The 25,439-nt window shown below is 42.8% G+C and overlaps 1 protein-coding gene and 1 long non-coding RNA gene across 26 annotated transcripts in view; one reads left to right on the top strand and one right to left on the bottom strand.

Annotated features, from left to right (window-relative positions):
* The window catches only part of LOC122533483 (CUGBP Elav-like family member 4), a 571,418-nt gene that overhangs the window by 40,492 nt on the left and 505,487 nt on the right, over nucleotides 1-25,439 (bottom strand). For 17 of the 25 annotated variants that reach the window (XM_043663247.1, XM_043663248.1, XM_043663256.1 and 14 more), the window contains one exon: nucleotides 17,923-18,048. The exons of 4 other annotated variants lie outside the window; for them this stretch is intronic. In XM_043663247.1, coding sequence (XP_043519182.1) covers nucleotides 17,923-18,048 — 126 coding nt within the window. Of the gene's footprint in view, nucleotides 1-17,922; nucleotides 18,049-20,736; nucleotides 21,029-21,432; nucleotides 21,505-25,439 lie in introns of those variants that run through there. 4 more of the 25 variants (XM_043663260.1, XM_043663258.1, XM_043663259.1 and 1 more) reach the window with 2 other exon arrangements.
* The window catches only part of LOC122533487, a 151,920-nt gene that overhangs the window by 5,812 nt on the left and 120,669 nt on the right, over nucleotides 1-25,439 (top strand). The gene's annotated exons all lie outside the window — the stretch shown is intronic.

Genomic DNA, 25,439 nt, shown 5'->3' with positions numbered 1-25,439 from the left:
CGTTTAGCGCGAACGTACGGCAAAATAGGAAAATTCGAGCGACACGGAGATTAAAAAAAAAAGAGAGAAAAAAAGATTACTTCCCGGCCCCGTCCATCCCGATATAATGAACAGTGCTTAATTTAACCTTATAAAACGAATCGCGTCCAACTAATTCCGTATTTAACTAACTAAGTTGGCCTCGGGTACGGCGAACTGGAAGTTGCCCCGAGTTTAATCTAAAAGTGAACTGCAGCCCATAATAGCATCCCACGCGTTGCACTCGACCGTGCAGTTTCAGGGTGGTTTGTACCTTAGGTGTGAAACCACCGTTGTTGTTTACGCATGTTTACGAATGCAAAGTGTTTGCGAGCATTGTGTGCAAAGCCGCGTGTGCAGTGCGTGTAGCCGGCGCATTGAATGGGACCTGGCGTGCGTGTCGCAAAAGGGTAGGATGGTGGTGAACAGTGAGTGGGCGAGGGAGGGGGAGAAGGGGGTGGGTGGGTGGGAGAGAGAGAGAGAGAGAGAGAGAGAGAGAGAGAGAGAGAATAGAAAAGGTGAGAGGGGAAGAGGAGGACAGAAGAGGGCGCCTACATGTGCAGAAGAGGGTGTTAGCACACTTGGCGAGCTGCCATTTAGGGTTAGCTTCGAAGAGAGGAGGGTCGAACACCCTCGCATTTTACAGTCGCGCCCTTGCAAACGGATGTGGAAAAGACGGTGGCTTTCTTTCCCTTCGACCGACTCGTTTCTTCTGTAAATACATTAAAAGAGAACCACCGTCCTACCGTTCCGTCGAACTCTATTTTTTAAAATGTTGACACTCGTTAATTCGTTCCTCCTCCCCCCGTTTTCTAGAAAGAAAAAAAAAATGATTAGTACAGCGACGTCGTATCCTCTCAACAGTTTCGTCGCGGATTTCATTTACCGAAATCGTTTGCTGTTACGTTAAACAGATGAATCGAATTAGTTGCGTAGAAAATAACTACTTCAAGTGCAAATCGACAACGTTTCGATAACGTTTGATACTCGCTCAGTCCACTGGAAGATATCGCCGGATATTGATCGGACGTCGTGCTTTTCGTTGCTCGCGCGATTTTAGATAAGCAATCAGTTTTACAAGGGACACCTATGTAAAATGTCCAATTTCCCCCTTGTTATTATTTTCGAGATGATAATTTGTTTCGTTGAAGAAATAAGATCGAAAAATGGAAATATGGCCACGGAATAACGAGGCAGTATCTGGTACACAATTTAAATAGGTATGATTCACGTTTTCTGGACACCCCATCCGTGCTTACGTGGCACAGAATTCACGCTAATACGAGTTACCCCAGCGTGGCGATAGTATGGCAGGCTGCTATGCTCAAAGCTCATTCACTACATTGATTTTCCTTTCGGTGATCCTCCGTCCCCATAGTGTCCTCGCCCCAGAGTTTCATCATCAACGGGGAACGTGCCATTGCCCTCGAAAAATGGCGATCCTTCGCATTTCGGGGTAGAAGATGAATCGACCAGAATTTCTTCGGGCTACGAAGCCACGGCAGCAAACCCTACTCGCGTGCGCATTTTTTTTCTTACAAAGATCAGCTTCCTCGACAACAAAATTTAATAGTTACAAATTGTTCCTTTATTTATCTACATAGCTGTAACATGCGAAATATATTACGTAGATGACGTGTAATATGTATCACAATACATATTGCATAACATTAGCATATACGTTTCTCTCTCGCGTCTACAATTTAAAAGATAACTTGTAAAGAAATAATCAAGATTCAGATATCGTTTCGAACAAGTGTTACAACTTTTCGTGTAATTGATTCTGGCAGACTTTAACAGCCAATCATCAACGCCGCCAATGTCTCTTTCAGGTATCTCACGTGATAGCGTATCTCGTGCAAAAACGTGATCAATTTGAGGGGTTGAGATGCGATTCGAATGTAGAGAGGAACGAGATGAAGCTATCATAAAATTCGTCCGCCGCGTCGGTTGCATCGACGTGCAATAGTGTGTAAATCGTGCAGAGAAAGCAGGGAAACACAAGCTGAAAATCGCTGGGCGTAAAGTGTGGAGAGACGAAGCAAGGGAGAAACTGAACGCGATAGAAGGGAAAGGGGTGGGAGGAGAAGGAGGAGGGGCGCGGGGGATCGAAATTTTCACAAGAACGTAGACGAGGTTCTCGTTAAAATTCGTCGAGGCGGTCGTCGCGTCCTGGTCGGAACGTAAAAGAAAATAAAGGAGCGCTTAGTATTAATGTCGCGATTCGCGTCCGTGTCACGTAGCGGCCCATCTCACCGCCTTTCTATCCGCCTTTCTGGATAGAGTATTTTCGTTTATAATGCGAAATAACCTCGATCGCGATCAACCGAAACCGAGCAATTTCAATAAACGATAAATCTGTTAACACAGGGCTGCGCAAGTATAGTGGAAAGGGGAAGTGCGAACGTTCGTTGCCAGGAGAATGTGACGTTCGTTTCTTATTTGAAATCTACTTGAAAGCTATTATTCGATGATTAATAAATTCAACTTCTGATAAAAGTTACTGCTCTCTCTCTCTCTTTCAAGACGATTAAACGATATAAGGAACAAGATACGCGATCATTCTCAACGAGGAAACGAAGTTGTCGGAAGCTGTCGGTTCCTTCGAACAAATGCATAAACGGACAATTTCGCAGGAACGAGAAGTATCGCGGACGATGCACGTACCTGTCAATTTAATATTCACGATCGGACATCGTGAATCCTATGTATATCAATAGCAAGCACGTTCTCGGTTGGTATTCCGATTTAATCTTTACTCAGGAGGCCCGTTTATTGCTCTGCATTTCGACGTTAATATCCTATACGACCTACGTTTTACCAGCCAAATATCCATTAAACGGATTACCGGTTCAAGTCCAATATTTGGATAAAATCGTCGACCCTCCGGCAGGATTAATAGACGGTAGCGTGCGTATGAAATAAAATATTTGGATGTTTTAACGATATTTCGCTTCCCTCCTCTTGTTGACACGGAGAAAAAGTGGAACGTTTTATTTCGCGATATTAACTGAAACACAAGGCAAACATTCCGTTTCCTTTAGTTTTTCGAAACGGACAGACGTTAGTTTTAAAACCGGTGAAAAATATTCACGATCTTGTTGCAGCTGGAAATTCGACGATCCTCGCCGCGTAACACCGTCCATCTCAATTAATCTTTTTTTTTTTTTTTCAATACTCTTATTTCAACGTTTAATTCTTTGTAGCTTTCGATCAATTTACGATCCCGATACTTCCTCGAGTCGATGTTTCCCCACCGCCCTTCCCCTCGTTGCCCAAGGCTTTCGCCATTTTCTTTCGTTTCCGACCTTTTCCTCGCATTTACAGCGCGCATTGTTTTATTTAAATATCTTGCGCGCGTATGTCGCTCGATATTACGGCGAGAGCGTCTATTCGCCCGACAGACAAATCAAATTCACCAACGTTACCAACGTTCCAACCTGTCTCCCCAACACGAAGTCTGCCCTTTCGACAATGTCACAGAGAAAATGCGATTTTTCCCTCGTAACATCCACAGGTAGGTTGGTAGGTGGTGCGCGTTGCCGTGAGAGACAAAGATAGCCGCGGTGCCGTAGAGCCGGAGTGGCAGACGCCGAATGAAAAAAGCAGGACGGCAGAAAACATCACGGCAAATCGCCGACGCGAGAAGCCGCGAATTCCCAGAAGGGGTATTTCAATTTAATGTCCGTTAATCGTATTACGTTTTGACTTTCGCAAGCAGTCGGCGACGAGCGCGTGTGCACACGTACACACACGTACACCTGCTTGCAGAGAGAGAGAGAGAGAGAGAGAGAGAGAGAGAGAGAGAGAGAGAGAGAGAAGCAGACACCGAGGTCCGAATCCTCTCGCGCACAGACACATCAGATTGCCTCGTTTCAGCTTTGTCTACGCTCCGGCGTTTTCCCTTACGTTCCCCACTGGTTATCACTTTTCGCCCCTTCTCTCGTTTTTTTTTTTCTTTTCTCTTTTTGTTCTCCCTTCCCCGCACCTTGGAGCGGTGCGCACCGCCGCGGCGCACCCGTAACCGGCCGCACAGGAATGTTAATACTTGTTTAGCCCCGGCTGATTTAGCAGGCAGGCAGAATTAAAAACACAATTTCCTGCGCGCTCCGGAACACGTAAAGCGCACGACCGCCTAATAGAATTACCGTGCAATCACGGCTGTTGGATTTTCAGTGTGTGCCAACCATGGCCCGGCAATTCCGTCCGCAGCCTCGCCACCCTCCCCTTCCCACGCTCCTCATTTTCCAAGCTTTACGAGCCTCCGCGACCTTTAATATCCTCTTTCCAACCTAAGATCCCGGGATAAGGTCAACTTGAGAAATATCGCGCGAGCATAACCCATTAAATTCATTTCCGAAGGAGAAAACAACGCGAAAATAATTCGATGCCCGACGATCGTCTCTCTCCGGCAAATCCGGTCGAAATTCTTGCGAATTTTGCAACTCGCAATCAGTTTGGAATTTAACGCTCGTCGCTTCCCGTCTCCCCGTCGATTACAATTTGAATCGTTGTAAATTCGTATATCTCATCGTTCGCGTCGTTAAGATACCACAGACGAAACAGCAAACACATTGCAAAGTAACAAAGGCTTTCGGGATCGCGTGAAACGCGAGAAGCAAGGCAACTCGCGCGAGCAGCCCCCCGGCTGCCGAAATCCAACTCGGGTGAATAAAGTTTAGAAATAATCATTGAAACTTTTTCCGCCTCGGTTCGTCGATTCTGTCCGACTTTCGACTATGGGCGTGGGCCGGCTGCTGGATAGAACGCGCGTAACAAGCATCGACTTTGACGCCATTGCATCGAACCGAGATGAAACGATCACTGCCGCGCACTCGAAGCGCGCGAGCGAGAACGCGCGGCAAACGCGAAAGGAAAGGAGAAAGAGAGATAGAAAGAAAGGTAGAGGAAGGAAAAAAAAAACATAGTTCCAGGGAGAAAAATGGAACGGGAATGGACAGAGAGACGGAGAGAGAGAGAGAGAGAGAGAGAGAGAGAAGAGGAGAGAGCAGCATCAAGAGAGAAACCGAGGGTGGATTTAAATCGAGGGTGAATTGCAAACCTCCAGGGCAGCAGTTTCGAGGCTGACCCGCGATCCGAGGGTGTTCGAACGATTGCTGGCTGTAGTTTTATAATTATTGTGACGCCCCCGAGGCTTATGGGATCCAGCTTCGTCCGCGTTCACGCGTGTTACATTCTTCGACGCGTGTGCGCGTACAAACATGTACGAATGTTTAATAAATACTCAAACGTGTACACGACGCGCGATACGTACGTCGCGGGTTCGTTCGCATGTCGGGATTTGGTATCGAAGAGATGGCTGTGAATTTACGAGGATTACGTTACTTGACGAATAAAATGAAAGAATAAAATATAATTTCAGTCTGAATTCGAGCTGAACTTTACTGCGACAACAACCTGGCTTCGTCGAAACGGAATTATAATCCTCGGCGCGCAGGTAAAGTGTTAAAACGGAGGATTTCAGTCTCTTAATCATTTACCAGTAAATACCGGTTCGACGAAGAAAAAAGAAAGAAACGCGAATCAAACAGTTCCAGGAGTAAGCCAGTGAATTTAAACTATAAATTCATTTTGCGTCCGTTCCTTTCTTCCCTGCTCGCGCGTCCGGTATCCATCGTCCTCGGCGCGCAGGGGAAAAAAAAAAGAAAAAAAAAAGGAAAAACGGGAAAAAGAAAAAAAAAAAGGTTCAAGTAAAAGCTAAAATCGTTTGCAGGATTTGCCAGCGGCGGCTCTCTGCCGCACCTGTGTCCCTGTGTACGCGCGCTATTCTACGTGTACGCGTGCGTGTGCATCCACCGACTGCTTTCTCGTTCGAGCGGCAAACAGGGAGCTTTACAGAGGAAACGAAAATTCGTCGGTTCGATGGGCGGTACCAACGCCGCAAATGTACTCGTCGGTAGGCGGATTAACGTGCATTTACGAAACGCGTGTGCGCGCGCGCGCGCGCGCGCCAGAGCACCCATAGTTCCTACAGGCACGTGCACTACATACACGTGCACGCGTGCATAGAGGAACGCCGACGCGTATACGCGCGTCATATAAACCTCGACGACGGCTGGTCTCTTGTCGCTCTACCTGCCATTCCTCCCCCTTCCGCCCCCAACACCCCTTTCTGCGACTCTCTTTATCCGCACGCTCTATCCAAAACCTCTCTCCGCCGCCTCTTTCGCGGGGCAATCCAATCATCCGCGTCCTACGACTTGTGTCTAGTAATTCCGTCTGTTTGATCGCATCGCCGCGCCGCCGCTCTGCCACGCTCTATTTTCTCGCTACGCTGCGCCCCCCCCGATTATCGGTTGCCTCTCGCCGGCGCAACTCTGCCGTTTACGTTCGTACCGAACAATCGGGCAATTCCGTTTGCTCGCGAGACTTGCCGTTCCGCGCGAGCTGATGGCACCATGGGCCAGATTTCTCTTCTCGAAAGCCTTCCGCGTTTCAAGAGGCCGATGAATATCAGGTGACCATCGCGGACTCGAGGAAGATTGCGAAGATCATTCGACCGAATTTCGCAAAGAGGAACGAGTACGTTCAATAAGAACACCATTCTTTTCTGAAGAGATCATTATTGCATGTCTCGTCTAGTGATCGACTATCAATTGAGCGCGTAATAGTACTTCATGTGCACTGTCGATCAGTGAAAAATTTTGTACGAAAAGAATATTTTGTTTTCAGAGAAATGGCGTTCTTATTAAAACACATTTGGACAATACTCTCTCGCGTTGGAAATTCCGATTTCGCGATAGTATACAACCGAGTTGGTTGTATGTGTTCGATCGGGTGACGGATGCACGAATTTTCCCTTGGTGACGAAATCTGTTGCCGTACATACACGCGGATCGCTCTGCACACTGGATCGTTGGTTGAAAATATACGGACAGAACTATGAATATCTGCCGCGCGGCACGCAGATATTGACTGGAGATAATCGAACACAATAATCAGTTTCGCGAACGTTCGTTTACTCTACCACGAGAAATTAAACGGCGAACGTGATGGAAATGCAATCATATTATTCGATCGCCCAACTGACTTTTTATATTGTCTTTCCTATGTTTCGACACACGGGTGCAATGATCGACCCGATTACAAAAGTACGACTTCCTTTAACTTTCGACTTTTCCAACGAGTTTCATCCTTTACGATTGTACGAGTATTTTTAATAACAATAATAGTGATATTTATTAGTAAAATATGTTTAAAATATTTTAACATAGCAATGTTTCATTCTGTACGATTTTGGGCATTTTTCATTTATACGTGTATTTTTATTATTGATAATATTTATAAGGAACCACTGTACGTTATCACCGTCGTGTACACTACTTCGCTATGAAAAATCCCTCGACAAACACGCGAAAAATTTCAGTAAAATGCCGTAATTCCCCGGCGACGAATGACGAAAATGAAAACTGCGAAGGTTATTTCGTACAAGCGATTACGATCGCTTAATCGCGTGAAAAGCCAGCAGTTTTTTCCATTATCCGATAAACACAGGATACGTCATCATTAAGGGGATCGTTGTTGCAGGGTCGTGAATCCGTTATAACGAGGCATCCACGGGCAAAATGGTATGAAAACGAAGGGAAGTCTTGAGCGGTAAAACTCTTCGTAAAATTGCCTGTTACGATTACGACATTGGTTGCCGTTGTATATACGCCATCCGCCAACCGTCACGTTCTACGAAAGATGCGAGATGGATTATTAAATTTCTAGTGCCAGCAGCGGGTCGTGTATTATGGGTTTTCATACTCATCTTGCAAGAGTCTCAAAGAGAGCTCATATAACAAGGGAATTCAATGCTGGCTAAAGATTGGAAACGAGAAAGAATATGAGACGTTCAGAGCCGCCGTACCCGATCAAGTTTACGAAATTATGATTATGAAAAATAAACGGCAGTTACACGAAATAAATATCGGAAAACGCTAGACGAAAAATCAAGAATTCTTTATACTTTACCCTTCGGTCACCCTTTATTTTTCTAACTTAATTTGTTCCTTGGTCATGATATAAAATTAATACCTACGATGAAAAGATAAATTTAATAATAAATTGTTTAATTCTTTCATTAACAGTATATAGACTAAACTTCTGTTCAATTACATCTAAAATTCACACAAAAACTACTCTTAAGTATACGGTGAGAAACATAACTGTACCATTGACAATAAAAAATTGTCAATAATTGAAGCCTTTACTTTGACAGTCGAAATAGTCACTTCTGAATATAACCTTACATTACGTACAATTATGCCAAGTACTTTCAGAATCTTAGAATATTATTTGCAACTCTAGCGGCATCAAAAATATGAAAGACGTTAGAAAAATAAATGTCATAGGTCACCATCTCTATATCTGTACGTGCTACAAATATAGCACTTCACAAGAAAAATGTGTCAAATTGACACAACGGACAGACGAGGGTTAAAGCAAACGTATACATATGTTCTACCATCGTTGAAATTTTACATTCTTCGAGACAATAGCTCTACAAATATTTTCTTCCATTCGGATAAGAACACGGTATAACGTTGTAAAAACAATAAAAACGAGCGTAGCAGTGATCTTATCGCGACGGTCTGGTTGTTTCAGTTTTTTGCCGGAACAATGTGTGTCACAATGTGTGTTTCAATACTTTTTGATTGCAATTATCGCTTGGTCATTGTTATAACGTCAATGGTCAGACAATGGCCGGACAAGGGAATAGGGCAGTAGCAATGGATTTCCAGCACAGTTACGCCAAGAGCTTACAACATTTGTGTCTCAAAATCGCGAGAATGGTGTTCTACCTTACTGAGATATTAGATATCCCGTGCAAGCGTGCTACTTGGTAGTTACATTATAAATAATTTTATTATTATGGTCGGGAATATTCGATGTTACGATCTCTCTCGTCCATAATTTCGAACGTTATCCTAGACGATTAAACTATTTCGAATGTGGAGCAATATCGTTGACACTTTCTACTTAAAAGAAAACCAGTAATGGGGTTACTGAGCTTGGCATATTCTTCCAATTTGCGAAGTTAGCTAAACATCCTTTAAAAATATATTTCGTATTTGAGACAGTTAAAGAAAATTTTAAATAAAAGTAAAATTATATGTTATACGTTAAATGAAATTTTCATTGTATACGTACAACGAGAGGTGAACACAATGTTCACAACGTAATACAATATTTTCATGAAATCATTGAACAATCTCCACGTTCTTATACATGTCGCCTTGCGTTCCGTCATATTTTTCTTTACGATTCGCCAATATTTCTAACGTTTCTATTATTCAACTAATAAGACACGGTTGACGAAGAAACATACTACTGTCGATTCATTTCAGTCGCTTGGTCACTGTTTTCCATATCCGTTGCTTGCATTTGTTCCCATTGTTCGGGATGTTAAAAAGAGGATTTGTAAACGAAATACGTATGTCAGCAAAAGGCAATTGTACGACGTGCATACAAACAAACGACGTACATGACAAAGGATCAAAGAGACAGGCGGCGAAATGTGAAAGACGAAAAAAATAAAAAAATCGGAGAAGCGAAAGAAATGATGGTTTAAAACGTTCTGGTTAAGCCAACCAACGTCGATTATTCGATGAGCGCAGAATGCGAGGAGGGGGCCACATCGAATCGGGATGGGTAATGCACGACTGTAAAGGTTTATGGGCAATATAGTGTATTTACGGTTGACGCGCAAAAGCTGCCGTGCGGAAGGGAACTAGGGTACCTATAACTTTTTCTCCGTCTCCCTTTTCATCCGTTGATCCCTCTTACGAGCGACACCGAGCGAAAATCTCGCGAATATTGACAAAACTTCTGACGCTAGGTTAGATATTCGTTCGACTGTACGAACCGTGTGTCCAGATAGCTTCTTTTCTTGTTATTCACCGGCCGTTTCCCATAGACGGTAAATCGTATTAACGTAAGAACATTAAATCTTGTAGCTCTGAGCTCGCAGCAGCGTCTCGAGTTCCTGCCTGTGCGAACAGGAGAATTCTACTTTGAAGACTCGGCTATGGAGGAAATTTGTAATCCCGCGGCGAAAAGAATTTCGTCCACTTCACCGGAAATGTTGCTCAAAACGTAATACCGTCGTTTATTTACTTATATCGGAAGAGAAACAATTTGACTAAGAAGGCAGTCTCGTTTGAATGGTAGATAGTCTCGCCGATGAATCACTGTAAGATACACATGTACTTGGGGAAAGTCGTATTAAATTGAATTTGAAAAGGTAATATTTTTGGCAAAATACAATTCCATTTTCTTAACATTTGTCGGGAAATTGAGGGAAGAAAGTTATTCGCACTCATTGTCAAAACTACGGCGAACTACAACGCCTTTTCTCTTGGTCGATTTTTCTATGTAAGCAACACTGAATTTAGTTTTCAGGAGATCGAAAGCCAGAACTTACTAACAATGTTCTCAAAGCTGGTTTTCATATCCGGATAACCTTATTGGAAGGGTATACATTGTAACTGTAAATTATAAAGATTAATAATTAGCATAGTTTTATAGTACCAGTAATATATATCTTTATCAAAGAAATATAATTATCAACGAAAGAGATATAACTAATATTTGTAAAAATTATGAGCAAGAAAAGTATAAATGTGTAAGCCAACGCTTCTTATCCTTGGAAGTTTATAGTTGAGATTGTCGTTAGTCGTGTGAGATCGAACGATACGAGTTGAAGGTTAATTCGTGTATTACGGTCGTGAAATAAAGTTACTTTATTACACTTTTGTTAACTGTTTCTATTACTAGAAACACTAATTTACTTTTTTCAGAATAATGAGAGATTGATAGCATTTCTATACTTTATATACGTGAAACCACTTGGAAAGATAAAATAAACTTTCTAAACCAAAACTGCGTAAAAGTGAAAACAGCAGAACCATTGATTTTTACGGTATTTTTAAAATTATTCTTCAAAGAGTATTAAACACGTATTGCATGTTATTTTTAGATCGATAAAAGAAGTTTCCAATTTAAAATTAAATTTATATTTTATATTTCACGCATTATTTTATATCGAGAAGCAATGTAAATCATGGAAGCTGCATATTTTTATTGTTTTTAAGAAACGGTAAAATTTGATCGTCGAAATAATATTAATAAATTTTCTCCATCATCTTCCGTTCCAAATTGTTAATCGAATTTCATATAAATTATACATGTATAAACAACAATTGAAAACGGGTATAAAGGATCTCAATTTTTGCGTTGTGCGAATTCACAACTGTTTCTTAATTTCTCCGCATGGGCGATTGAGTTATTAATGAATTATTTAATTGTGAAACAAATTATAATGGTAATCAGATAAGGACGTAAATGTAAGACGAGATACAGGATTGTCAATATGCGAAAGTACAAAAAGATGACAAACAAGGTTGGTATCATTTAAACCATCGTCGACGGGTGGTTTAACCCTGTTCGATCTTGATAGATTTGCAAATATTGGGAGTGGTTTGATGACGTGGCACGGATTTTTATCAGATCTCGCACGTCTCGCGTGACTCGAGACACGTTTGATGCTGTTTGATAATCGTTAAATGAAAGGTTCCTGATATTGAAACAAAATGTACTGCCGTAAGGAATCCATTGGTCACGCGAGTTGCTTACGCGACATTTACGCCAGCGAGTTCTCTTAAAGTCCTTGTCGTTCGTTCGTTTTCATTAGCTTCTACCGCGTGATTCGTGCGACGTGTCAATGATCACGGCGTTTCGAAAATAAATTTACAAAATAACGTAACGTGGTGCCGTTATTGATTTATCGTTACGTACAGGTACAACACCCGATATAGGAACGGTAAATGAAAAGCGTCATTGTAAAGCACCGTCGACAAATCTCATCGAGAGACTGCAAACAGTTCGCCGGGATTTCAAATATCTTTTCCATTTAAAAACTTGTCGTAACTTTAGAAATGCTAATGCTGGATTATCAGGCGGAATTATACGAGCCGGCGAAGTGATTAAAAACTTGCGATTAAATCAAAGACAATTTTAATTACCGGCCGCCTCTTTTTATACCGTTTTATATAGGATTTAATTTCACGTAAATTTGATAACGTAATAAGCAGAAATTTATTTAATCAACGATACGAACGACTGACAGGATTCATTTAAGCGACGAATGAATTTGTTTGTCAGCAACGGGGTACTTTTTACTTTGTTTTAATAAACAAACCGTGAAATAAATTCCGTATCACCGAACGATATTCACAAACTTGGGAAGAAAATGTTATTAAATCTCGCTCGTGTATGTTTATTCTAGCTTCAAATACGATTTAATATATGTGCATACGTGTATATCGTGAAAATGGAATGATAATTAATTTGTCAGCTACGAAAATAACGATACGTATGTCACGTTGATATTCAGTATGCGTATTAAGAGTTTTAAGATTTTGGATCGTTCAGTCGTAAGCGAGAAACTAGTTAATAACAGGAGGAAATGAGAAATTTAGTACTCCGGGATAAAAAAATAAGAAAAATAAAAATAACCTAATATACATAATATAAGAAAATATAGAGTGTGCAAGGGTCTATAGAGGATGAATCAAAGTACAATAGTACAGCAACGTAGAGGATGATCATGACTCATATAACGAGAAAACAAAAGTAATTTGGAGTAATGCGTCGTCTGATCAAACAATTGACGTGAACGTAAAACACGGTGTACCGGGGAGACAGAATGTTATCAGTACAAACACGGCGCACAATTATACGAAGTGTCCGACGTAGTAGCGTGTTTATGCCGGCGAAGCCACAATTTTCCTTGTATAAGCAGTTCGGACGGTGTTCAGGTTGCACTCTCCTTTCCAACCCGGGGGCTGGAACTCGAGAAGGAGGGTGCTTTCGGGTGGAAGCTCTCAATATGTCCGACCTAATCCTCTCCCAGAGGACTCGGCGTCCCCTCTCACGCGCTTTACTTTGCAATACGTACAAACATTTCGAGCCCAGCTGCGCCACGGGATTTAGGAGCTGAGCGATTAATAAATGCTTCGTACGACGAGAGCCAGGCACCAACCAGGACTCTCCGACAGCCACTCGACGAGGCTGCCCGTGATTTACCGTTTGGACTCGTGTGTCTGCATTCAAGCTACCGCGTCTGGATTTCCGGCGATTTCGCGGCATCATTTTGATTTAGTGTCCTTCTCGTGGCGTTTGAAATATCGCCAGGTATCTGTCTTTCGCTCTTCTGCACGATCTGCTAAATTAAGGTTACGACGTGAGAGTCAATTTTCGTCAGACGGGCGCTGCCGTGTTTTTGTTTTGTTAATTCCTCTAATCGCCGCGGCACGACGGCCTCGAGTACTCAAGTACAATTGGCTGCATCGGCCGGGTTTCGCATCAGCAAATCGTTTGTTTCTAAGGAACGACAGCGCTGTTTGTTCCTTCGCCGTATTTTTGTGTCAGCGATTTTTCAAGTCAGCGCTCAATCTCGCGTTTCCTTTCTGATTCGGCAGTTTCTGGTGGAAAATAAAGTCGTGACTCAGCTACCGGGGACTTGTTGTTTACGAAATCAAGAAGAAATAAAGGCGGCCGAGAGGTGATAGAGTGATCAAGGCACGGCGATGGATAAAAAGCCTAGAAAAGATCGGTTATGCGCGTTAACGGCACGATACATTCTCAACAAACGGATGAACCGATGCGGATGACAGCCGAACGATTAATCATCGATAACTATCGCCCGTTTAATACTCCCTCATAAAATGCTAGATCGAGGAAATTATTGATTCGTCATATTTCCTGTCAGTAATGTCGTTAACGGGGCCATTCTAATCCGTTGACGTCACACGATCAAGCGCGAAACTCGAAACGAGAGTTATCGAAAATCGCTTCTCTGCCTAGCGCGTCACACGTCGTTAAAAAACGGGGAGGGAGGAAAAAGAAAAACGGACGTTCTCGTTTCAATCGATGGCCGGTCATAAAATAAGAAATACCGTGCTTCCCTTCCCACGTCAGCACGAGAAGACGTAACCGGCCAACATCGTTACATTATCGTTGATTTCGACGTTTCGCGAAAGGAATTATTTAAGAAATCGATCGATCGATCGATCGACCGATCCAGCCTCTTACAGTCTCTTGAACCTGTACACACGATTCTTGCGAAAGCTATCGCTAAAATATTCAGTAATTAATTAATATTTCGAGAATGAAAGATTGATCGTTCGGAGGTGGATCGAGAAGCACCGATTTCGAACGATATCGGCGAGAGGCGTCTTATTATTAATAAATAACGAAATAGTTGAAATAAAAGGAGGGAACGAGGGGAGGAGGGGAGGAGCGTGTAATCCCCTTAATTTGCGTTTTCCAACCATGACAACCAACTACTTAAGAATGATATAACGTCGTTCAACGGTCGACGAGGCTAGGTATGAATAGCAGATTGGAGAAAGGTTCGCAACGAAGCGATAAGAGGATCGGGAATACAGGGGCGTAACGTTATTACAAGTTAATACACGGAATTGTTCTGTTGCGCGAATATTCGTTCAACGTTTACAATGCAGCGTGCTGGAATAAGCAAATACGCGGATACAGAGGAGTTCACCTCTCCGTTTTCGAAGGTGGCTCCGCAGCATTATTGGCTTTAGCGTTGGTAGTACCTCGTCTCGTGAAACCTCCTCCCACGATCCCGGGTATAGAGAAGCACCCTTGGACCCGCTTCGAATAGTATTTCGTTCCATTATTCATAAACATTTTATAATCTTCTTAGCGCCGTGAATTATTGCTGCTCGCACAATTGAAATAATGCGGGCTGCGGAGGTCCGTGTTAAGGGGTAGCCCGGTTAGGACCTGTGTACGCGTCGAAAAACGGAGCCGATGGGAATTGAAAAGAGACGGGACGAAAGGGAAAAAGGATTTGGGAGGAAGGGAGGGAGGGAGGGAGGGTGGTGGTGGTGGTGAGAGAGACCGGGAGAAGAACGGAACAAGGCGAAGAAAGGTTGGCACGGAAACGAGAAAATAGAACGAGTTCGTTCGTTGAAGTGGTGTTGAAATGTTTCGAAGCGAGGGAAAAATAATTGGACGAAGAGTCTGTCGTTACTACGGCATTGGCGGAATGCGGACCGCCTGAACGATGACGAAGACAACCGTCGGTGTCTTTCCATAAAGTCGTCGAACCGAATTCCCTTCTTAAACTCCTCGTTACCGAGAAGTCTTTTGCTACCTTTCGAACTACCTTCTACAATCTAGGTAGTATCATCCGATAAGGGAAGTTATTTGAAAACAATGAGAGGACTGCCAATAACTTTCGAGGAGACTGTAATTCTCGGCCGTCGCTGCCTAACGAAATCTATGAGACGGAAGGATACTTGTCGTGTTTAAGCGTTTATTATTCCTAATCTTTCGTTTCATTACGTTCTCCTGTTTGTTCGATCGACGTGAAAGGGTTCGATCGTTGTACGAAGTGAAATCCTTTACGACGTTGTGCGTCGAAAGGTCATTTTCTTTTCTTTTCTTTTTTTTTCTTTTTCTCACGATAAAAGTAACGATCTATCGATGAATAGATTCTGCGGAGACCAATTGTAAATTAAGTTACGAATTAGAATGCGATACGTCATAGATCTACGCTGGCTGCTGCGATATACGGATGAAGTCGTGGAAGAGAGATCTTCCTGATCTCTCTATTACGTCACGGATTAGCTAGTTATGAAACTCGAGCGAGCCCAAGCGACCGGTGATGAAGCGTGTTCTGAAAGTTTCCGCCAGGACGGAACCAGAAGGAACTGGTCCAGGACGAGGGATGTAACGGTAGAGTTGCGCGGAATAAGCGATCAGTGCCTTTTGCTCCAGAATTCGTATCCAGTCCATCGAAACTTGGCTACAGACGTTTAAGGACCATTGCAATTAAGTTCGTTCAGTTTATCCCGAAACCAGTTAAATACCAGAGAAACGAGAAAATTCTGTTTTCATTTTAAATATCCCAGAGTTACATCTTCGCGAAATCTATGTTTCGACAAACATAAGAGAGAGAGAGAGAGAGAGAGAGAGAGAGAGAACTGAATTTTCTGGAATATTCTCTAATGTTTAATTACTGGGACGAGGAAAGGGATGTAGCAATCGAATGTCTATCGCGCTCTTTCATTAACCCATACAATCAATTTCGCTCCGACGTTTTATTCAAGGATCGTGTTCCCTTTTTCAGGCATCCTTTTATCGCGAAATAAATCGTCGACATTGAAATTACTAGCAATCCTTGTAAGCGACCGACGAAATTGTAATTCCGGGCTACCGATCAACCCGAAGAAAAGCAATGATGTTTTACGTTCGTGTGATTTTAATTAAAAAGCTTGAAAAGCGGCAGCCAGCGTCGTCCCGTTTTTCGACAAAGAGCCGAAAAGACTCGGAGGCAACGGTACAACGAGAGACTACGCGGCACAACGGGAAAGAAACGAGACAGTGGCGAGGGTTGGAGGGAAACGGGAGACAAAGACGGAGATGGAAAATTGACGAAGACGGGAAAGGGAAGACGAGTGAACAGGAGATTCGGTCTTCGCAAAGCAAAGGAGCGTGTCATGGAACGTCGTAAGGGTCTTTCCTCGAGTACCGTGCCGCCTTTGCCTCTTCTACCGGGGATTCCTGCGCGTTTATGCTCGTCGGCAGCTGTCAAAGATGATGGCCGCTACGTTACGTCATCGGAAATTAAAAACCGTTGAAACTGAGATTTACCTTCAACCTGGGATATAATTGCACTCGCACCTATTTGCCCGTGGCTGTCCACTTAGCCCGAGTCTCTCCTAATTCTTTATGTCCTCTTGTAACCTCTGCTTACCTCGTTCCACCGTCTTCTGTCCCCTTTTCTATTTCTTGTCTCTTTTTCTTTTTCTTTTCTTATATCTCGTCCCTGCCATTTATGCCTCTGGCTTTAATCGTTTTGCTCGATTACATCTCTTCCTTTGCTGTTAAACCTTCTAGAAACTCGACCGACATCCCATTACTCATGGCCTTCATTTTTATACGAAAATATTTAAATTTCACTGGCTCGTCCAGCGGAAATTATTGCCTCTCCTGCCTTATCCGAGCTTCCTTCGGTTTCTCTTTCCTTTCCTTTGCGGAGTTCATCATTCCAGAGGCAATCTCTACCGACCCATGAATCTCGTTCCTCCTATCACGCAACTGGGACAACTCTATACTTTTTACTCTCAGTCGTGCGACGATTTTATCCGTGCATCGATATCCAGAATTGCACATCTCTTCAAGGCAATTGCTTCCTTTCAGACAATCTCTCGTTGCGTCGTCATCTCGCGATGAATTTTGCGGGCTTTGCTTACCTTTGTCGTCAATTTCGTACTTTCTTTTCCTTTTCAAATAAAGAACCCTCATTTTAGCGCTAGATGGACGTAGGAAACGAGAAACTGCGAGATATAAGATTCACGGTTCATCGCAGCTTTGTAATGAAATCCATTTCACCGTGCCTAATGAAAAGATGAAACGACGAAATTACAAGTCTCTCATTTTCCTTAATTCTTTGATCGAGACTGTGGCTTTAAATATTGATTGTAAAAGTCGTTTCATTCCTTTAGTGTACATGGATCAGGTTCAAAGACAAAAGAAAATATCACATCCCATAAGCATGTTTTCAAGTTCATTCAATTTGAAGAAAAGGTGTTTCACAGAAGTTCGAACATAGCGTACACAGAACATAGAGCACACATACATTATTTGTCTCATTTTCAAGCCAGTATGTTCAACGTCACTCGCTAGACATAGATATTCTCTGTTACATGATACAAAAAAAAAAAGAAAAAAAAAATTGTAGGATTGAATACACAAATTTCGGCGATCAAACATCTCAACGCGACATCGTTGAAATATCTTCCAGGTTTTAGCACGAGGCGTGTGTTAAAAATTCACAGATAAACGATATCCCTTTTTACTCACCTCTGCTACTGCCGTCGGGTCCTCGGAGGATGGTACACTCCTCTATTGTACCAAAGGCAGTGAACAACTGTCTGACATCGTCTTCTGTTTGTTGCTTGCTGAGCATTCCCACGAACAGCTTTCTGTCTGCGGGTCGGCCGCGTGTCGAAATAGAGAGGACAGAGAAAAAAAAAAACAAAGAAATACGTTAGTGTCTGGTTGAGGATCGGGCCGATTTCGCTTATAGCGCATTTTTAGGCATTAAAAATAGATTTTGCGGCTAACACCGAAAACGACAAAGTTACACGGTTACACCAGCATCCACCATCCTAAGGGGAAGGAGATAAGGGTTATATATATAGATACACATATACGTGTCTATATACATGTATATCTATACGTATTTATATGTATATGGATATATACATATACGATCAGCGTTACATGAGCAATTTACACGGCGGCGTTTTTTTTTTTTCAAAACGGCCGGACATTTTTCGTTACACTTACGAATGTATATGTATACACATATGCGTTCACTATACGGCTATATACGTAAACGGATATAAAATGACAAATATAAGAAAATATATCGTTTGTAATACTGACACTGGTAATAAGTATGTAGCACGACGTACACGTGTGAACAGAGACGAATAATGTATTTCAACGGGAATCAGAAGGTATAGAAAAAATATAACGACAATAAAGGAAATGAAAATTAATTCAACCAATTTCAATCCTACGTCCTACACCACAAGCCGAAGAAACAGATGGAGAAAAAACGGGATTCGCGTAAAAACCAGATGGGGCGTACAAGCGACTCAACTACGAGCAGAACTTCCGGCGGTGGTTTCTACGTAATTTCTAAAATTAACATTCTCCTCGAGAAGAAACTATTATTCACGAATAACTACGTTTCTCAACGTAGATGCACCGTTTACATTTGCATTCGCGCGAACTGTAATCTAGATACCTATCCGCAATTTTAATAATTACCACCAACCAGTGTTCCGCATGGTGCTGAGGTTAACATATCGTTTATAGAGGGTCACACGCCACTTATTCATTGTTCTTTCACCAGTTTCTGCAGCTATTTCTAACTTGTACGCAAGATTGACAAGTGAAATGTATCGGCTAGTCGCGATGACATTTGTCGTTTTTCGTTTGGAGCACACTTGGGCCTGATTGTGTCTCCGTTCATTTACTTTTTCTTTCACTGCGCAAATGAGCTGAGTAAACGTATGTATAAAGTGACTGGTACGTACGATTGGTCGTTAAATTTTTGAAAGCACGATCTGTTTACTCTGGAAAATCTAAAAGGGACCTGTGCAAGAGGAATATCTCTTCTCGAATTATTGCCGCTTTTGACAGACTCGGACGGGAGGATTTCAAATTTATCGTTGTTGCTTTCTAATCACTGTAAATTTACCATCGACTGTCGAACGCACGAAAAATCCTATTAATCGAGCCACGAATTTCGACGTTACTAGCAATTCTCGTGTAATGCATGGCTCGCATTTGTAACGTCAGTATTCACAAGAATGATAATTGTACGCGTTGGAATGGAAAGAAAAAAAATACTGTAACATTATCGAATGCTACTTTGCATCGCAAAATTTGTAGCGTCTTGTAGCAAAAGAATGCCGCGAAGAAAACGAAACAATAGTTTAATTATTTTTTCAACGCGAAATGACAAAAATATATATCATATCTTAAAAAATCTTTAAGAAAGGTCCCTTTTAGTTATAAATATTGGGGAATTCTTTGAAGTAAATGAATTATCAGTCTAAAGTTTAGCGATTCGTTTGAACTCATTCTGCGTAAATACGGCTCATGATCGTTTGAATTTAACAAGGCAAGTTTTGCAAGTTTTTTGGAATTTTAATTTTTTCTTCTTTTTTTTTTTGCCGTGCCACGTTCGTCGTTACAGACCAATTAATTTAAGAGCCAACGGTGATACAAGAATGTTCTTTCTTAGAAATATCTGCACAGAATGTGTATCCTGTGTGTACGTGTACCCCTGTATAATAATGATAATAATTAATCGAAGGTGTGCAAAATCGACTGGGACTACGTGACAAAAGACGTGACAAGTAGGAGGTTGAAGATATTTTTTTTTTTTTTTTTTTTTTTAGGAACATGACTCAGAAGGGAGCTCGAGGGGGAGGGGGTGGAGGAGGCAAAAAAGTTGTCATATAGAATCATATCTAAGTAATACAATAAGAGAAACGTAGCTGACATCATAATCAGAAAATATTTACAAAGGTGATAAAAAACACATCGACAACGAACGAGACAACACATCCAACGAGCGAGCCACTATTTTATGGTCATAGCTGTAAAGAGCGGTATAGAGTGTATATATATACGTTGTCTATATATATATACGCTTAGGGTGGTTGCCCATACGAACGGATAATGTGAAATTGGATCTGGAATTAATTAAGGAGCCTGGATTTTACGAGGCATACGATATATTTGGCCTTCGGAATAAAAGAAGAGGTTTTTTGTATGATACGGTCGGTAGACGCTCTAGGATGATCTGTTTAGACAACATTCGTTCAAGCTTTAAACATTTTTCTTTCTTTTCTTCTTGTTTTTTTTTTTTTCCTTTTTCGTTCTTTTAACAAGTGAAACGAATGGCCCGATTGATTCATGGGATATTCCAAGGAATTCTAAGAGCGTCCACCCGGATATCGCCGTAACAAGGTTTCAAACAGTGTGATAACGCCGGTGCGCAATAAAAAACTAGAGCAAAAACACGAACGACAAGTTTACGGCTACTAAATAAAGGTTCACGCATGTGGACACGTACAACATCATTTATAATACCTTATAGTGTGTATCACGTCGTGTATCCGTGTTTTCGGATGATATGGATTAGGAACAACGGAACGGCAGTTCGAAACGGAGAAAGGTGTATGTACCCGAAAGAGAAATAAAAACGCGCTCGTTGATTAAATTACGCGGAGATCGAATGGTCAGTTTTCTCTCTTGGAAAGTCAACGCGACGCGGGAGGCATATTCGTGAAAGAACTTTCGTTTGCAAAAGCGAAAGAAACAGTTGGTACCGGACCATGGCGGGAGCCTCGCGATCCAAGTTGGCAATTCTTATCGAGAGGGAAAATTTTGAGCTTCGAAAAAGAAGGAAAAAAAAAAAAAAAAAAAGAAAATTCGATGAAACGGACAGCGTATTTGTCCGGCGTTGTTCGGAATTTTGATAGATATATACGCCGGTTATGCGCCGGGTCGAGAAATTGGATGGCGGGCGTAGAAGTACTTGGGGAGGAACGGGGATGGTCGTGAAGGAATGCCAGGATTCGTGGGTCAAACACTAGCGAGCAGCAAAATGAACTTTGCGGCGAGCTGTGCTGGCTGATTCAGCGGTGATGGCGTGATGAGAGAGGAAAATTCGTTTTCTTTTCTTTCTTTTTTCTCTTAGAGAGATTCTCCTTCTGCCGATTTGCGGAGAAGAAGAATAGAGAGGTACTGGAAGGAAGCTAGCTATCTCCTGGAAGTCGAAGTTACCTTCAGCGGCCGCCACCGGTGCCTCCTACTTCCAGAAGATGGCACTGGTGCTCCCGTCGTCCATCATGCACTCTGGAATACAGAACAGAAACAAAGAAATGCCATTGGGCCCAAAAGTACATTCGTTGTCGTCATTGTCTATATGTATCCTTGAGAAACTATTCATCACATGCCCTCTCTGCTGCCGCTTAGTCGAGTGCATTTGTCTTTAGACTGACTGTGCAATCTGGCATATTTCTTTCGTTTCTCTCGATCGTTCCGATACCACGCCCTAACGACTCGCAGGAAATTTACGTCGTATTATCATTCCGAGTATCGGAATATAAGTAAAAGAAAAAAAGATAACCGACGATCAATTCATCACGATAAGTTGACACATAACTTTATTACACACACTAACTTTTTACGATGTTTCTAAGAATGTAACATACGTCAGATTTACTAGTCGTCGTGAAACATATGAGAAACATTGCTGAGAAATCTATCTATTTTAAGATTTGCATGACAATTCATTTGAAAAGTTCCGCGAAACGTGCGAGAACAATCGAGACGTCATTTTTCACGTGCAAAACTTTCCGCAGTATATAGCAGATGTATACACCGAGAGGGATAGGAATTACAAAACTTTTCAAATGACTCGCGCGCATATTATTAACTACACACTCGTTCCGCGAGATGTAGAACTTGGCTCGTACATTTGGGAATCGTCTTCCAATTACGGGACAATATTCTCATTAAACGAAAGTTTGAAAGTCGGAGATACACAGTTGGTAGGGAGAATTTCAATCGGGCGTAACCGTTTTATCGCGAAATTTTACATTCCTCGGATAACGTGGCAGCGGATCGTGCTTTCGATTCACCGCGTTTCCCGCGTGAATGAACTTAATGACGCGTTCTCGCGAGGTTATGGAGATGCAAAATTGGCGAACCAAGTTAAAGGTCGTCGTCGCGTCGCGTCGCGGCTGCTAGACGCGAGCTCATTCCAGCTGCTGGCTTGACTCGCGCCTTCCAGCCAGGCTCCGGGGCACATTTAAGGATTTGTCTCGGGAAATTAGATTCTCGCCTGACTTGCAGCCTCGTTGCATCCCTGTTCTCCACGGATTCTTACCCCTTCGTCCACCCTACCCATTCTCGCCCACCCTTCTTCACTTTCTCACACTTCCTCCCGCCATTCCTTGACAGGGAATTCTCGTTCCTTTAGCCCCGAGTACTTTTCATCGAGCGTTTGTTCCCATTGTCGTGCCAGAACACCGTGGGGACCGAGAATTGGACCTTTGTCGCTCGAGCTAAGTGTTAACGTGCCCTTCGCGTTCCCTTTTCCCGGCTAAGGCCTCCAAGAAATCGAGGAAGGAATTAACCCTCGGGAAATTATCTTCTCGCTGGACCCGGAGAACAAAGCGAACATACTGTTTGACACCGTGCTTCCTTTTATCGCGCCAGCTCGCTAACACAATGATCTTTTCTTTTTTTTTTTCCCCCCTTTCTCTCTTTCTCTCTCTCTCTCTCTCTCTCTCTCTCCCTCTCTCTTTTTCTCTCTATTTTAACCTGCTGCTATTATTGCGTTGATTCGATTAAAGCGGCGAGGAAAATGATATTGGTGAAATTCAAGGTAAATCGTCGTCTCATTGCTTTCATGATTTTAATAAAAAGAAGATAACCCGAGCGTACGGAAAGGAATGAATTAACGTTCTTAGCTTTCTTACGAAACTCAACGTTGATTCGAACAACGTTTTAAGGCTTAAAGATTAAAGCTGTTCAATGTAATCACGTAGAGTCCTAAATATTTCTATTTTTATACAGCAGGAGCGAGAAGCTTCGATGTATACAAGGCATTTTCATGATAATATCCAATCGGGTTTTACAGTGTAATTTTTATCTATAATCGATCGATTCTCCGATATTTCGAAACTTTCATTTCTCTAAAAGTCCTCGAAAATTATGCGTGAAATGGCGTGAACTAACGCGCAAAGTTTGAAGCGAGAGTCGAGCATTTTTTATTCAGGTGTCTCTGATACCTATTTTTAATGTTAATAACGAAGCCTTCAGTTACGGAAGAGTTCGTACGTGAAATTATGATGTACGTAAACATGCCAAGACCGTTGTACACGCGTAAAAATACAAATACAATCCCAATTTTATTGGAAACACGATACGCCAACAATAAACCTAAACCATGCGTGCACCACGCATAAAATCGCGACCCAATAGAAATTTTGAATTCGCGAGTCAGAGTCAACGTTTGACGATACCGCGAAGAATTAGGTATTAAATCGTTGAATCTGGTATCGTATCTAGTTAATCATTTACTGCAGCGTAAATTCTTGCGTGCTTAACGAGCTTTCGGTCGTTAAATACGCCATAATTACTGACCCATACGTAACTTCATCCTACGCCAGCCATCGTAGCTATTTACGACATCGTTTCCTCGGGCTGCGAAGAAGCACGTCGCCCTCTCATAATCCGCAAGGATTTCTTGCAGCGGCTTCGGACCGAGGCGCTTGCGTCACGTCGGCTAACTCAAAGTTGCCAGCAATGAAGGCAGCTTTCGAGAGTCCCGATATCCCAGGATACGTTTATCTGCTCGAACATAGTAGGGCGAGTGATGGCGGTGGGAGCAAGGTGGATCGCCGAGGGATCGAAACTTATCTACTTGCTCAACTAGCTGCTCCAGTACACCAGCTACCCTTATCCATTCGTGGGAACTTCGGCTACCCTCTCCCTCCCCTTCGCGCCGAGTTCGTGCACAACTTCCATGTGAGATACGCATTTCTCAAATCTGTTTCCGTCGTTGTACACTTAATTCCGGCTGCTTTCGCGAGATGATCAATCACAGTTAGGTTCGAATAGCGCGCGGGAAATCTTCCTCGTCTTTCTTATTGTTCGAATTATCCGCGCTTCGAAGAACGTGCCTTTCGCCCCGATCGAAGGCATCGAGAGAAGTAACGACTCGTAGAAGATTCGTCGATTAAGATCGATTCGTGACTCGAAGCTCTCAAGTACCTTATACCTTTTGGGGAAGAAAATATTTCAAAATGGAATGTTTCACCTACGTACTTTCACGTCGTGATCTCACGCGTATCTTTTTATCTTGAAGTGACACTGCAGACTCTCTTTGCAAAAGGTTAAATTTCTCTGCAAGACGATATACGAGGTATATATACATACACCAGGAGACAAGTCGAAAGTATAGACGCGCAACGACAAAAGGATAGCGGCGTCGCGTCGCGTCGCGTCGCGTCGCGTCGGTGCTGCGACGCCGCGCGAGATACGGAGACAGATCGTCGACGTTGACGAAGTTCAGTAACACCGTGATTGAAGTCTGCGACTACGCGGATGCGTGATGTACGTTGGTATACCGTTGCAGTAAGACGGTGGAAGCAGAAGCAGTGACAGCGTTGAGCCTTTGGATCACTCCTCCTGCATCCGCGTCAAGCTGGGGCTTTGTGGGGCCACACCGAGGCAGGCGACCGGAGATTACAATGGCATCTACGCCAGATTAGCATATGAATTACGGATCCCCCCCCCTCTTCTCCCTCATCTACTACCTCCTCCCTTTTCGTGCACGCCACTCTCTCTCTCTCTCTCTCTCTCTCTCTCTCTCTCTCTCTTCAACCCACTTTCCTCCTTCTTCGGTGTCTCTCCTTGAATACTACATCCTTTCGCCTCTACCTCTACTTTCTTCGTCTTCCCATATACTTTCGGCTTCACCCTTTCCCCTAGGTTGCTCGCGATCTTCTTCCGCCCTTTGCACGATTTACTCCTCGTGCGCGTTTCTATTCAGACCCGTTCGAGCGAACGATTTCGAAGGCCAGCAACTTCACCGAATTGCTCGGTACAACGTTCTTTGGGTTCATGTTTCCGTGAATTTTGGGAACCGATATTTGGACGGCTTATTCGCAATATTCCATTATGCGTGCAGATATCTCCGCCGGATTTTGTCGCGTTTCATATACAAGTTTGAACGTATGTGCGAACGCAACGGCAAAGGTACGGATGGAAATATAAAA

Source organism: Frieseomelitta varia, unplaced genomic scaffold (assembly GCF_011392965.1).
Source record: "Frieseomelitta varia isolate USP_RPSP 00005682 unplaced genomic scaffold, Fvar_1.2 scaffold_532, whole genome shotgun sequence".
NCBI classification, from domain to species: domain Eukaryota; kingdom Metazoa; phylum Arthropoda; class Insecta; order Hymenoptera; family Apidae; genus Frieseomelitta; species Frieseomelitta varia.
Note: the sequence above shows the minus strand (reverse complement) of the source record. Positions and strands in the feature narration are given on the sequence as shown.